This window comes from Cucurbita pepo, chromosome 11, assembly GCF_057944985.1.
Source record: "Cucurbita pepo subsp. pepo isolate OVF chromosome 11, ASM5794498v1, whole genome shotgun sequence".
Taxonomy (NCBI): Eukaryota; Viridiplantae; Streptophyta; class Magnoliopsida; order Cucurbitales; family Cucurbitaceae; genus Cucurbita; species Cucurbita pepo.
In genome coordinates, this window is record NC_141808.1 from 736,612 (window position 1) to 751,890 (window position 15,279).

Sequence of the window (15,279 nt, forward strand, 5' to 3'; positions counted from 1 at the left end):
ATGCCACAATTAATTAAACTCTACATTTTTGGATTTCTTTTTTTTTTTTTTTTGTTATTTTAATTCCAAGTCCGTGACCACTCACCACTATCTTTATATATATATATATATACCAACAAATTACTTTCAATTTTGTTTATTAAAAGAAAAATGGAGAAGAAGGTTTACCAACTACTGCACTATCATTATTGTCCCAATAACAATCGGATGGAACAAAAGCTGTTTGTGAATACTATGTTTGGTTAACAATTTAGTTGGTTCATTAGCATATTTTACAAAGCCTAATGATCGAACAAGACAATTCAAGCAGTTCACTTACTGAAAGTCATGTATAAAATGATTGCAGAGGAAGAATATGAACCCCGAGTGGAAGCCCACCTCAATTTCACAAATCATTTGTAACTTACCCTGGAAGTTCAGCCAAGCCGCAGCGGGGAAGAGGGGTCAAAAAATGGATGGGCTTTATAACCATGATTCTTCATTTTTACAAGTTCTACTCCTATTTGCCAGATCTCTCCATCTTTCTCTCCCCCTGTGAACCCCACTGAATGGGTCGAATGTGCAGTTCAATTTTTTGTCTTCATTTTTTCAGTTTACTGCATCCTTGCTTTTGCCACTGAACTAATTGTCCTTCTTCTTCTGTGGCTGTCTCCCCTAGATAAACCAGTCTGACGGGTTTGTAGAACAAGGGGGAGGTGGAGAGGGAGGAAAAGGAAGGTGGAAAATGTCTAGTTATGCCTTCTTGAATGACCAGCTCTCCAAGCGGACCTCCATTTTCGGTTTGCGCTTGTGGGTCGTTTTGGGTATTGGCGTTGGTGCCGCCATTGTTATTGTTCTGTTTCTCATTTCGCTATGGTTCACCTCCAGGCGCAACAGTTCCAATAAATCTAAGTCCTCTCTAAACCCCACTATCCCGAATGTGTCCAAGGAAATCCAGGAAATACGAATCGACCATTCTCGGAATCCAACTCATTCTGATCCTCCTAAAGTTCAAGTGGCTTCGAACCCTGAGCCCTTGCCGGAGGCAGAGCCTTTAGCGACGCTGCTTCAGACGGAAGAAGGGAGCCCACCTAGTGGACGCCATAGAATTCACATTGAAATTGGGAAGGACCACCGGATTTCTTATCCGGAGAGAGTCGGCGGTTCATCCCACGGTAGCGGAGAGGTTCGGTCCGGTGACCAGGCGCCGGTGGTTGTGCCGGAGGTTTCCCATTTGGGTTGGGGACATTGGTACACTCTCAGAGAGCTCGAGTATTCTACTGCTGGTTTTTCGGATGAAAATGTAATCGGTGAGGGCGGATATGGTATTGTGTACCGTGGTGTTCTGGAGGACAACACTGTGGTTGCTATAAAAAATTTGCTCAATAACAGGTTCTTCTTCTTTTTTTTTTTTTTTTTTGTCACGCGGATCCTGTAATTTTCTTGCAGTTATGTCATAATACCACGAGCGCTGATCTTATTTTACAAGGATCCTCTACTGAATTTGATACCTTTATGTTGCCATACTGAAAGAAATTTTATGCAATATTGCTTGTCATCAGGGGACAGGCCGAGAGAGAGTTTAAGGTTGAAGTTGAAGCAATTGGACGCGTACGGCACAAGAATCTGGTGCGTTTGCTCGGCTATTGTGCAGAAGGAGCTCACAGGTATTCTGATTTTCCTCCAAATTAATCCCTGTAGAAGCTAAGAAACTGCTTAGATAAGAAACTTTTCTAAATGTCAAACTATGAAACACACCCAAAAAGCAGTCTCTGGAGGTAATTTGAGAACGTGTGTGCATTCTGCTTGTCTTGTTGTAGGATGCTTGTTTATGAGTACGTCGATAATGGAAACTTGGAACAGTGGCTTCATGGAGAAGTTGGGCCTTGTAGTCCTCTCACATGGGACATTCGAATGAATATAATTGTTGGAACAGCGAAAGGGTATGTTCTACATTGTATTTGCTTTCACTATTTTGCTTCCGGATAAGTTATGTTCTACAGGTTGTTGGCATGGTTTTGACTTGATAAAATCATAGGTTAACATACCTCCATGAGGGGCTTGAGCCTAAGGTTGTTCACCGTGATATCAAGTCAAGTAACATTTTGCTTGATAAGCAGTGGAATACAAAGGTCTCTGACTTTGGCCTAGCAAAGCTTCTAGGCTCAGAGAGGAGTTACGTAACAACCCGTGTGATGGGAACTTTCGGGTTAGTCTAAGTTCTAGCACGAAACATATGACTTGGTTTCTAATTCTAAATTGACGATCCTGGCGGAGTAACTTATGCATTGCGATCTCGGGTTGTGTTGTAGATATGTAGCTCCAGAATATGCGAGTACTGGCATGTTAAATGAAAAAAGTGATGTATATAGTTTTGGCATCCTCATTATGGAGATAATTACAGGGAGAAATCCAGTAGATTATAGCCGCCCTTCAGGAGAGGTTTGTTTTCACTCATTCAGACACTTTGCATTCCATAACCAGGTCTATACAGGCTCCAATTTTGACCCTTAACTTTACTTTTCAGGTCAACCTAGTTGAGTGGCTTAAAACAATGGTTAGTAATCGAAACGCAGAGGGAGTTCTGGATCCTAAGTTGCCTGAGAAGCCTTCAACAAGGGCACTGAAGCGTGCTCTGCTAGTAGCTTTACGATGTGTGGATCCTAATGTTCAGAAGAGGCCTAAAATGGGGCATGTCATTCATATGCTTGAAGCTGACGAGTTCCCTTTCCGAGATGTAAGTCGACAACATTTGTACTTGATACGTGAGAATATTTAAGTAGAAGACTGTGGTTTATGTGGTTTATTTGGTTCAAATATTTCAGGATCGTAGAGTGGGACGGGAAGTGGGACGATCAGTACTGAAGGAAAGATTGATGGAAAGGCTTGTGAGTGAATCTGGAGAGAGCAGCGGATATGAAAGTGGAGCAACACAAGCAAGCCGTCATCTATGGAGAAAGCAAGAACTGGAACAACAACAACAACCTCGCGAACCTCACACTTTAAGGTGATACTGAACTTGTGTGTGTGTGCCTAACTCACAATGTTACAATCAGGCTACACTCTAAAATTTAAGGAATCCCAGCATTTTGTTCCTCAAATTGCTGGGAAGAAGAAGCTTCCTATAAATTGTTTCCACTGCAGTCTCTTCCCATTGTTGTATTGTACCAAACAATCTGTATAATGTTCTGAATCAATCTTTGTCTTGGGTTTTGGGTTTTGGGTTTTGGATTTCAACTCCACACATTCTAATGGTCACCACCACTAAAATTAGGTACCTATAACTGTAATCACAACAATGTTTTGGTTAAATCTTGATGAATCCATAAAGCTCATTTAACTGAAATGGTCTAGATTAAGATGGCAAAGAGTAAAGATGAGTAGTTTTTAGGTGGAAGTTTGGTGGGTGTGATTAGAATCGAATAGGTGGTACTGAAGTTTGGTGGGTGTAATAGAATTAAAACAGGGTCCTACACTTTCACGAGCATTACTGTTTTGTGGGGACTAGGTTCGTGTAGGAGAAGGAGAGGAGAAACCTTTACTGTTTTTCGTTTACTGGAAAGGACTTAGAATCTTGGACCACCCCCCTTTATGTTCTTCTGCTGCTGTTATTTGTAAAAAGTTATTACGTTTCTTTTTTGCTTCTTTCTTTTTGGCATTTCTCCCCAAACCCCAAGTTCTGGGTCACTGTTTTAGTCTCTCTCTCTCTCTCTCTCTCTCTCTCTCTCTCTCTCTCTCTCTCTCTCTCTCTCTCTCTCTCTCTCTCTCTCTCTCTCTCTCTCTCTCTCTCTCTCTGTATGTATGTATACATATATATTTATGTGTGTGTGTGTGAAAATAACCCATCATTTGAGTTCCAGTCCTGAAAATAACCCATAATTGTATGAAAATTACAATTGAAAGTATGAAATGATTTTAGGCATTTCAATCATTTTGAAACATAACAAATAAATGAAATAATCTATCAATATTCATTCATGTTCTTGGATACATATATATATATATATATATATATGCAAAACGATGTCGGTGATGGAATAGCAAGCAAAGACCATTTTACTAAAATATATGGGCTTTTGTGGTCGTGTTTGGGCCAGGGTAGAAAATGGGCCTGGATACGGTCCAAACAGTCGAATGCAGGAGCCGCTGGCTACATTGTCGGCCACCAAACAGCCAGCGCAAGAGTGTGCCCTCCAGCGACGATTTACTTGTGGTGCCAGCCATTGAGAAGATTTAAATAATATCAATATCAAAATTTCAATTCTATGAGTATATCAATATTTATATTTATAAGTTAAATAATTAAGAAAAAAAAAGGCTATTTAAATTGTTTAATTTGTGTTTTTCAAAGTAATATAATAATAGTTTTTGACTTAGAAAAAGAAGAAGAAGAAGAAAAAGATTTGGTTGCAGCAGCCCATACACATGGTTTGGTTTCACATGCTCTGGTCTGCTAGTCTTACCACCACCGACGGAACCTAACAACAGTAAACCCAATTTCATAAAACACAGCTCTTCTTCTACAAACAAAATATACCAAAATCCTTCCACCGGAAAACGAAAACATCCACAATGCACGCTAAAACCGACTCCGAAGTCACCAGTAACGCCACTTCTTCTCCCACCAGATCTCCCCGCCGCCCCGCCTACTACGTTCAGAGCCCTTCCAGAGACTCTCACGATGGGGACAAGACTGCCACCTCCTTTCACTCCACTCCTGTGCTCACTAGCCCCATGGATTCTCCACCCCATTCTCGCTCCTCCCTCGGCCGCCACTCCAGAGAATCTTCCTCCACCAGATTTTCCGGATCCCTCAAACCTGGATCTAGGAAGATCTCTCCCAACGATGTCTCTCGCGGCCCCCATCGCAAGGGACAGAAGCCGTGGAACGACTGCGATGCCATCCAAGAGGAAGGTCTTCTCGAAGATGAAGATCAGGGAAAATCTCTTCCTCGTCGCTGCTATCTTCTCGCTTTCATTTTGGGATTTCTTCTTCTCTTCTCTTTCTTCGCTTTGGTTCTCTGGGGTGCTAGCAGGCCGATGAAGCCTAAGATCACTATGAAGGTACACAATCACAATCACGAAGCCCACATTGTTACTGCCTTTTCTTGTGTCCTGAATTTCGGATTTAATTTCCTTCAATTGCAGAGCATTACATTCGAGCAATTCAGAATCCAAGCCGGTTCCGATTTCACAGGCGTCGCCACTGACATGGCCTCTGTAAATTCCACTGTCAAACTCATATTTCGGAACACCGGATCATTCTTCGGCGTCCATGTCTCTTCAACTCCCGTCGATTTATCATATTCCGAAATCTCAGTCGCATCAGGAACCGTAAGTTCCCAAAACCCTAACCCCCATATTTCTCATCACTATTGAATATCAACCAATTCTCGGAGTTTGCAGGTTAAAAAGTTCTATCAGTCGCGGAAGAGTCAGAGATCTCTCACCATCCATGTGATCGGCACCAGAGTCCCACTGTACGGAAGCGGAGCTAGTCTGAGCAGCTCCACCGGAACTACGGCGACCCCAGTGCCATTGAAACTGAGTTTCGTGATCAGATCCAGAGCCTACGTGTTGGGCCAATTAGTGAAGCCTAAATTCTACCGACACATCGATTGCCCCATAATTTTCGATCCTAAGAAACTCAATGTCCCCATGTCGCTCAAGAATTGCACAGTCAGTTGAAAAGGAATCGAAATCCACAATATGTTCAACATTTATTAAAATCAGTACTTGTCATTTTTTCTTAGTTCTTGAGGGTGTCTAGGAGTAGCGGACTGCGACAGCTCGAAAGAGGAAAAAGGGACGGAAACGGGGCTTCAGCTGGCTGTCCGATTGCCCGAGTAGTGCAGTACAGGTTGGTTTCCGGGCAGCGACACGTGAATAGACTTGGGCTTTACTATTTATTTATTACCATTTTTTGTGGCTTCAAATTATCTCATTCTTTCAATTACGGTGTGAGTGTCCGATAATCATAATATAAATATAAAAATCATTCTTTCAATTACGGTGTGAGTGTCCGATAATCATAATATAAATATAAAAATAATTTCCCATTTACATTTGTGTTGTTCCATGCTCGTAGAATTATTGTTTTTAATCATAAGAATGTTAGAAAGTGATTTTAGCCCAAAAACAAACCAAATATAAAAAATGATGTGAAGCACATGGGAAGTAAACCAGGTGGTGGGCATATGGGAAGTAAACCAAAGAATGGAAATTTAGCAGAAGAAAATACATTGAAATCTAAAGCTAAGAGTTTAATATATATCTCTTTAGAAGTAGTAGAATTCAAACCATTTTCATGCATTCTTGGAAGGTTGTATAGTCTGGTCTGGACTCTGAACTCTGTTTCCTGGTGTCCTTTTGGGCCTTTTCAACTGAAACTAAATTCAGTAATCCACCATCTGATCAACAGAAACTCCACCATGTTTGGGGAAAGATCAAACTGGGCCACTTTAATATAGATGAGCCCAGGGTACACAAATTGAGCCCATTTGCACTAAAATCAAATGGATCTAGCCCACACCAAGCTCAAGGATCATAAGCACAAGAAGCACAAGAAGCACAGAAAGAGATTATGAATTAATTAGGACTAATCTATCATCATATAATAAATACTAGATTACAGATAACAATAATAATAACATAATGTGGATCTAACTTCAAAGCTCCGTATCTTGATTATTGAAAGAAAGAAAATTATGAAGACGGTGAGAAGTTGGTGATTGGGTTTTGAATTTGCAGAAAAGTGAAAAGAGATTCGTGAAGTTTTGTTTCAGTTAATGATGGGGTTAGAAAGTGAAAGTGAAAATGAAAATGGTAGTGTGTGATGATTATAAACTACGTATAATTAGTGATATTAATTATTGAATCCTCCACTTAGAGTTGGAGCACCGCAAGCCCCAACAGCCCATACAACTCCTGTCCTACTCATGCCTCTCTGCTTTTCCCCTATCCATCTCTCTCTCTCTCTGAGTGTTGATGTTTGTGTTGATGTTTAAAGAAAGGGATAGGGAAAGAAGGGAAAAAAAAAAAAAAAAGTATATTATATTTGATCCATATCTGTAGTGGACAGACTGAAATTCCATTAAGGAATAAGGAGTGGGACTTTCCTTCACTTCAATCATCGATCCAACACTCCTTATTCCCTATAAAGCTGCTTCTCTCCTTTCATTTCCTATCCCTTTATTACTTTTCCTTTCTTTTCTTTTTTCTCCTTCGCTCTTTCTCTTTGTGGGCTCTCTTCTTCACCTTTCTTCCACTTTGTATCTATTTGTTTTCCTCATACATTTTATGAATCATTCGTTCATCTCTTTCAGATCAACAATATCCAAATCTCCCAATCTCACTTTTCTTCTTTACTCATTTCTCCTTTTCTACCCCCCCTCCCACACACACACTACACACAAAAAGACAAAAAAAAAAAAAAAAAAAAAAAAGGAAAAACCATGAGTAAACATTTTAACAGTCTGATTCTTACTGCGATGGGGGAAGTGATGGGTGAAAAATATGTGTGTATTTTTGGTGGATCGTGAAAACAGCTTAGAGTTTCTTTTCTTTAATTAAAGCCAACATCAGAAAAAAGCAGCAGCATTGTAAGTCTTGGTTCCACTTTTGGCAACAGTAGACGTGATGCTAAAAAGGGATGGGAGAAAAACAAGTCTCATTTCAAGTTTCTTCTCCAATATTCACTCTCACTTTCAGACACACCATCTAATTTCTTCTTTACTATCACTTTCATCAACCTTCATTACATTATATGTGGGATTGGATTTTACAAAAACAGAGATGTATATGTAATATAAGATTAAGAGCAAAAACAGAGGTGAAGGGAAAGTTGTTAGTCCATAAAGGGGACCGGGAAATTCTATGCTTTAGCTGAACCATCTGCATCTGATGACTCAACATGCAATGCCTTTTTGTTGTTGACGTGATTGAGCAGCCAAAAGGGTTTTTGTTTTTGTTAGTGGATAATTAGGTGGTGGGTTGTTAAACCAAAAAAACATATATGATTGCAAAGACATTCACACCCTCATTCATCTCACACCAAAAGGAAAGATGTATGAGGAATAGGGGAATGGGTCACATTGCGAATCCATGAAATGATTCTTGGATGATTCTATGACCAACAAGAGGCTTAAGGGTGGTTCCATGAGTTGAGGTTAAGTTTGGTACAATATTTTTGTAAATGGAGAATGCCATAATTGACAATGATTTAGGCCAAAAAAGTGAGAAAAGATTGAAACTTTAAGCATGAGATGATGTGATGATCAGGATGGGAAATGGAGGGGCCCAGATGAATACATTAGGGTTTGATATGGATGGCCTGATCACTCACTCTGAATCCCTTGGATTGGGGGGTGGGGGGAGGGGAGAGGGCTACATCATGTTATTAGGGCAAAGCCCAAATGGGACCCTCCCTTTTGAAATATACCCTTTTCTTTAACGTTCATTAGCTAAGCCACAGTATAAAAAGAAGAGAAGAGGAAGACGGGGGGAGGAGGAAAAGGGATGTGATATCCATGTGATCTAACAGCCTTAATGTTCCCCTCTTCCATCCACATTCTAAAACATCTTTTCCTTTCCTTTTCTTTTCTTCTTAATCTTTGATCATATTTGAATAATCAACCCACATGTGTGTTCATATTTTGTAGTAAAGAAAAGAGCATTTGCTAGGCCCCCATTCATTTTGCACGTCTGGGGTCGCCCCTTACCTGCTCATTTCACCAATTAAAAGTATATCATTAGTGGAATTCCGTGGCCCAATATCACATCAACTTGTCGGACAGATTCTAACCCTTCATCTTATCTTTGTGCTTTCTAAACCTCTTAAATAATACAATACAATACAATACAATACATACATATGTTACTGTTGGAGAGAATGAGTATTGTTGAATGTGTAGTAAGTGGAGGAGCTCGTTTTTTAAGAAAGATGTGTGATGGGGTGGAAGGAAAAAGACTTGATTTCATGTTCAAGTGATGTCCTACAATAGGTTCTAATGCTCACGGAATGAAATGAAGAAGAAGAAAATGGCTTTCTTTCTTTCTTTCTTTCTTTCTTTCTTTCTTTCTTTCTTTCTTTACATTGTAGAGCTTGTGGTTGGTGTGTTGCTTCTTTAGTAAAGAAAAGAGAGAGGAACAAAATAATGAGGAAAAGGAAAGACATGAGACATTTGTTGTATTTTCTCTCCTTTTGATGACACTCTTTGTAAAGTCACCTAAAATTAGCTTTACTTGTTGATAAGAAACGATTGGTCATTTGGAACTCCATTTCTTTTTTAATATCCTAATTTCTTTTCATCAATTACCTCTTTTGGTGGAGCTTTGTTTCCTCCTTTTAATGTCTTTTGTTGGAGAAAATCAACTTTTGCATGGGAATGAAATTAACATATATATATATATATATATATATATTATAGTAACCCTTTTTCTTTTCTTTTAATAACAATGTAGATCATGATGTATACGACGTGCAATTAGCAAGCATTATTAAATAAGATACCAAATCTTTTCATATACATAAAGGATGTTCATATCATGTTTATCTCCAAAAAGACTAAATTTTTTATGTTTATTCCTTGAAATTTTCAAAATGATTCCTTACCCTTTACTCTGCTCATAGAAATTAGATGTTAAAATGTGCAATACTCTTATTACATGGAAGATTCCATTGATAGAAAGCGTAGGGGGGATGCGTTGTTGAATCCATTAGGCATTAATTAGGGAGTGTGATTTCTTCGTGGGATATCCATATACCCCTCGTGACCCATTAAATATACACTCATTTCTCCCTTATTCACTTTCTGACACCCTTCTTTCTTTCTTTAATTATCAAATACATCCACTAAATCTTTCTTTCTTTCTTTCTTTCTTTCTTTCTTTCTTTCTTTCTTTCCCCATAGTAATCGAGTGAAAAACCTTGAAACTTTGTTCAATTCTTTACACCAACTATTTCCAATGAACAAAAAATAACCTTTTGCTCTTTTCCTAATAAATGCTTTAAAAGGGTTTGTGGGGGGCGAAAAAATAGTGACTTGGAGTGCACCATTTGATTAAAAGACGTAACTTTCTCCCATGCTTTGATTAAAGTGATGATAGCACAATGGAGATTGTTAAAACTTTGATCTATAATAATGGTATTTGGAGAGAGTATGTATAGTAGAGTATTGGATATAAAGAGACAAAACAGAGTGGGAATTACAAGAAGAAACAGAGAAGAGAAGGTTGTAGGGCTTATTGTACTAAAAAATTGCAGAAATGAATTTTGTTTTGGTGTTTCACTTAGCAAAGAGAGAGAGAGAGAGAGAGAGAGAGAGAGAGAGAGAGAGAAAGGCGTATGAATTCATGCAATAAAACAAATGGTAGAGAAATACGTGTAATAATGTTAGGAGTACACATAAAAATAAAAAGAAAAGAGATGGGGTTCTGGTATTTTTGTGGTTGGGTTTATAGATGAATATAAAATTGGTGAGGAAATGATGCAGAGAAGCGAGTGGGGAATGGGTTAAAGAAGTTGGAATAGAATCTTCCTGGGGTTGCAAGGAGAGAGAGAGAGAGAGAGAGAGAGAGAGAGAGAGAGAGAGAGAGAGAGAGAGAGAGAGAGAGAGAGAGAGATTTTGGTGGCATATACTGCTGGTGTTGGTGGGCTCGCTCCCATCTCTGTGTCTCTTCACTTTTATTCATACATACACACATGAGTGTTGTTATGTGCTTTCCTTTTCTTTCCTTTCCTTTGGTTTTCTTGCTTACACTTTTCTCTTATGGACCCCTTCCCACCCTGTTTGTAGTGAACAACTCTGTCTTATATGCTTCTAACACAAATCCATCTCTTACCAAAAACTCTTTCAAAATCCTCCCAAGCCAATCTAGACACTCACTCACCCAAGGCCCCAAGGACCCAAGGCCCCAAGGCCCCAAGGCCCCACCCCAACTCATACATTGATTGGGGTTATGATTAATGGGGATTCCCATGTTTACGTTAAAGGGGAAGAGATTAAGAAAAATAAATTATGGGTTGAGTGTAAATTGTGATGTATGAGAGGGAAAACAAAGAAGACAAACCAAGAATCACGAGAATTGTATACAGAAACAGAAGCAGAAGCAGGAGGAGGGTTATTCATTTTAAAAAACATTGTCCTCATCCTCATTTATACATATATATATATATATATATTATAAATGTCAGTCCTGTCTGAAATGGTTCAGGGCGTAGAAAACGTCAGTGTGGTCTGAGAAGCTGGGCATCAAATTGGAAGAAGAAGAAGCTCTCTCTTAAGTTGTAATTTTGAAACGACACAGAGTTGTTTCTCCCATTTCCATTGCTTCTCGGGAATTGTAATTTCTTATACCTTTTATCTTCTGCAAATCCCATATCAACAAAATGTAAGTGGATCCCAAAAGATGAAAGTAAAAGCTTTGTTTTGGTTTTACAATAATGATAGAATCCTAGAGATGATGAGGGGATTGTAATATAATCATCCGAGTATCTAATTCACATAATTACCCATCATTTTTATCAACCTAAATCCGCTATTCACTTTGCTTCCCTTTTATGTGTTAGAACTCATATCATCTCCCACTTTTACTTTGCATGGCCACTCATCATAACAAAATATGAAACCTTTTCACAAGATATTCATTTCATTATTTAGTTTAAAACATTTTTCCATGCACAATCTTTGTTCCAATTATGACATTGGAGATTTTGGGTGGCCTTCAACCCTTCCCTTTCCTTCTTTTTTCAATTATATTGTCTTACTCTAACTTCCTTTTTTTTTTTTTTATGGGCTAATAATTCACTCACTTGCCCAATCTCTAGGACTCATAAATATGCATGCCCTTTATTTATTTATTTCTTTTCTAATTAATTATGAGGATAACTAATTGAAACATAAGAGATACAACAAATTTAATAACAGCTACCTCATCCTATGATATAAATTTATTGCCTACAATGTTCTTTAATATATATATATATATATATAAATAAATAAATATATATGCATACATCTTCAAACAGCAATTCAAACAGCAACAAACAATCAATTCAAAGAACACACACTCAACAGAACAGAACATTGTAGTTTATTCAAGGAACTGTACTGCACCCAATAAAAAAAAAAAAAAAGGAAAAAAACTGGGCATTTCCTTGGAGATTATCTGAAGAAGGAAAAAGAAAAGGTTCCAATCTCATGATTGAGCTTCTCTACAACATAACAAACATAGAAAAACCCTATTTTTTTAGTTCAGAAAAAAAAAAAAAAAAAAAAAAAAAAAAAAAAAAAAACCCTATCTTTAACATTTGCTCACTATATGCAACCAAATTAAGAAGCAATGGCATTCTTTATTGTAGCCTCAACTTTAAGTGGGTGTGAGTGAGTGAGTGAGAGAGAGAGTGAGTGAGTGAGTGAGTGAGTGAGTTCAATGTCAGAAAGGGTAAAAGAAAAAAAAAAGAAAGAGAAAGTTAGTGTCACGGGTTTGTCTTGAAATGCCCTTATTTCCACAGTCCTATACAGACAGACACATATTCTCTCTCTCTCACTCACCGAGGACAGAGAAATTCATTTAAAAAAAAAAAAAAAACATTTTAATTAATAATATCTGATTAATAATCCTTAAAAAGCTTTTTTTTTTTTTTTTTAAATGTGGAGATTATAGTTTTACAGAGTTCCACGATAACGTCACATCCCTTCTTCTCTCACCAGAACTCTTTTCTTTTATCCCACAAACGCGCGCACACACAAAAACACACACACACACAAACACACACACACACACACACACACTCAGTCCCTCTCATTCCCCAACTTTTGTTTCTTAGAAGAAATTGCAAAAGTGGTTTGCATTTGCAATTCTCGCATCTCATCTTCAACAGCCATGTCTCTAATGCTCGACAATTGTGAAGGCATCTTACTTTCTTTGGACTCTCACAAGTCTGTCCCAGCCCCTTTCCTCTCCAAGACTTACCAGTTGGTCGACGATCCCTCCACCGATCACATTGTCTCCTGGGGCGAAGACGACACCACTTTCGTCGTCTGGCGTCCCCCTGAGTTCGCCCGCGATCTCCTCCCCAACTACTTCAAGCACAACAATTTCTCCAGCTTCGTCCGCCAGCTCAACACTTATGTACATTCACTCCTCCGCCTTTTTCAAGTTCCCATTTTTATCACTCTTTGGAGTGTTTTCTAACATGGGTTTTGCTCCTTTTTTCAAAATAGGGTTTTAGGAAGATTGTCCCGGACAGATGGGAGTTCGCCAACGAGTTCTTCAGAAAAGGTGAGAAGCATCTGTTGTGTGAGATTCATAGACGAAAAACTGCTCAGCCCCAACTTCCTTACAACCATCACCATCTCGGGAGTCTGAGTGGGTCCAGTTTTTTCCCATTTTCAACCCGCGTTAGCATCTCCCCCTCAGATTCGGACGAGCATATCAATTGGTGTGACTCGCCACCACTCCCACCCAGGGCTGCACCCGCTGGCTTCTCGGTTCTGGGCAGTGCAAATGTTAGCAATAATAGTAATACGAGTTACAGCATGATGAGTTCGGTGACGGCTTTGTCGGAGGATAATGAGAGGTTGAGAAGGAATAACTCTATGCTGATTTCGGAGCTTGCTCATATGAGGAAACTCTATAATGACATTATCTATTTTGTTCAAAACCATGTGAAGCCTGTTTCTCCTAGCAATTCTTTCCCTTCTTTACTTCTTTCTCACCCTTCTACCACTACTACTCCTCCTCCTAATTCCCAAAAACCCCTTAATCAGTTGCTTGGATTCTATCCTCCTACTCATGCTAATACTACTACCAAGCACTTTTCCTTCCCTACTGCTAATGCTATTCCTACGACTCACTTTGTCAGCTCACCGACCGCAACGTCAAAGAGCGCAGTTACGGAGCTCGACACGTTTGGAATGGAGGGTGATAACAGTAGCTGCAAAACCAAGCTGTTTGGAGTGCCACTTCAATCATCCAAAAAAAGACAACACCCTGATACTACTAATTACGTTTCTACTTCGGATACCAACAAGAATTCTCGGTTGGTGTTGGAAAAGGGTGACAATTTGGGGCTCAATCTCATGCCTCCTTCCAGTAGCTGCTAGCCCTTGCTCATCCTCCATACCCCTTTTTCAATTCTTAAGATTATTCAATTTTTTATTATCTTTTTTTATTACTATTATTCTTCCCTTTTGTTATTTGAGCGGATCCGTTGGGTTGAGTAACTGTTGGAGTATTTGTGTGCCAAGTTGTGAATGTGTATGTGATTATCTTGTACATCAATCTTTCTTAATTGAAATTCCCATCAAACTGAAAATAATTTAGTTGGAGGTGGGACTATTCGGTTGTGTGATGAAAAAGATAGATACATACATAGATTCCAGAAGAATTAATGGTTCTATAATAGAATGTCCTTAATGTTGAACACTGTCATAAGCCCTATTCTCTAGGACCAAGACCTATTCTCAAGGTCTTTTTTTGGCTTGTTAGTTTATCTTTAGGTTTAACAGAAGGCTATATAATGCCATTCTTTCTGCTGTTGAAATCATCAAGTTTTGAGTGTCATATTGTATGTCTTGAATAACTTTGGTGTTGTGAGTACATTTGTTCCGCTTTCGGCGCACAACAAGTGGTATCAGAGCATTGTTGTGGTATTTGGGGGTATTGTGAAAGTTTGGGCCTCATCGACCATTAGACGTGCTCACAATCGTGTTTATTCTCTTGAAAATCAGTTTTCAAGAATTGTGTTTTTGAGTTACATCCAGATTAATTATTGCAAATGGCCGAACCATCACGACGTGGATCGAGAGTGTGGAGTTCCAATCTCGAAGTAGAAAAATTTGATGGAACCAATAATTTTGGTGTTTGGCGAGGCGAAGTTAGCGATTTGCTGGTCATGCAAGACCTCGATGTTTCTCTCCAAGAGGAGATGCCTGAAGACATGACAGAAGCAGAATGGACAAAATTAAATCGGCAAGCCTGTGGAATTATTCGATCCTGTCTTGGCAAGGATCAGAAATATCCATTTATGAAGGTTACCATGGCGAAAGAATTATGGGACAAGCTTGAAGCGAAATATATGAAGAAGAGTGTGGAAAATAAACTCTATTTGAAGAAGAAACTCTTCCGTTTTGACTACAAGGAAGGTATCTCAATGGCTGAGCATTTGGATGATTTTAACAAAATCATCACTGATTTGCTCAATCTTGATGTTAAGATTGATGACGAGGACAAGGCGTTGTTGTTATTAAACTCTTTGCCGGAATCCTACGAGTTTTTAGTAACAACCCTACTACA

General features: G+C 38.9%; 3 protein-coding genes across 3 annotated transcripts; all 3 read left to right on the forward strand.

Moving 5' to 3' along the window:
- Window positions 1-349: 349 nt before the first annotated feature.
- On the forward strand, window positions 350-3,199 carry LOC111805169 (putative serine/threonine-protein kinase At1g01540). The gene is made up of 7 exons (XM_087128248.1): window positions 350-1,371; window positions 1,542-1,646; window positions 1,800-1,922; window positions 2,018-2,188; window positions 2,292-2,421; window positions 2,507-2,716; window positions 2,805-3,199. The coding sequence occupies exons 1-7, from the start codon at window positions 725-727 to the stop codon at window positions 2,988-2,990; spliced, it is 1,572 nt and encodes a 523-aa protein (XP_086984374.1). The 5' UTR covers window positions 350-724; the 3' UTR covers window positions 2,991-3,199.
- A 1,185-nt stretch (window positions 3,200-4,384) lies between these two features.
- LOC111805173 (uncharacterized) lies at window positions 4,385-6,044 on the forward strand. Its single transcript, XM_023690101.2, has 3 exons — window positions 4,385-5,043; window positions 5,128-5,313; window positions 5,386-6,044. Exons 1-3 carry the CDS (start codon window positions 4,552-4,554, stop codon window positions 5,665-5,667), a joined length of 960 nt encoding a protein of 319 aa, XP_023545869.1. The 5' UTR covers window positions 4,385-4,551; the 3' UTR covers window positions 5,668-6,044.
- Window positions 6,045-12,739: 6,695 nt separating this feature from the next.
- On the forward strand, window positions 12,740-14,302 carry LOC111805172 (heat stress transcription factor B-4). Its single transcript, XM_023690100.2, has 2 exons — window positions 12,740-13,113; window positions 13,206-14,302. The coding sequence occupies exons 1-2, from the start codon at window positions 12,865-12,867 to the stop codon at window positions 14,085-14,087; spliced, it is 1,131 nt and encodes a 376-aa protein (XP_023545868.2). The 5' UTR covers window positions 12,740-12,864; the 3' UTR covers window positions 14,088-14,302.
- The last annotated feature ends 977 nt before the right edge of the window (window positions 14,303-15,279 follow it).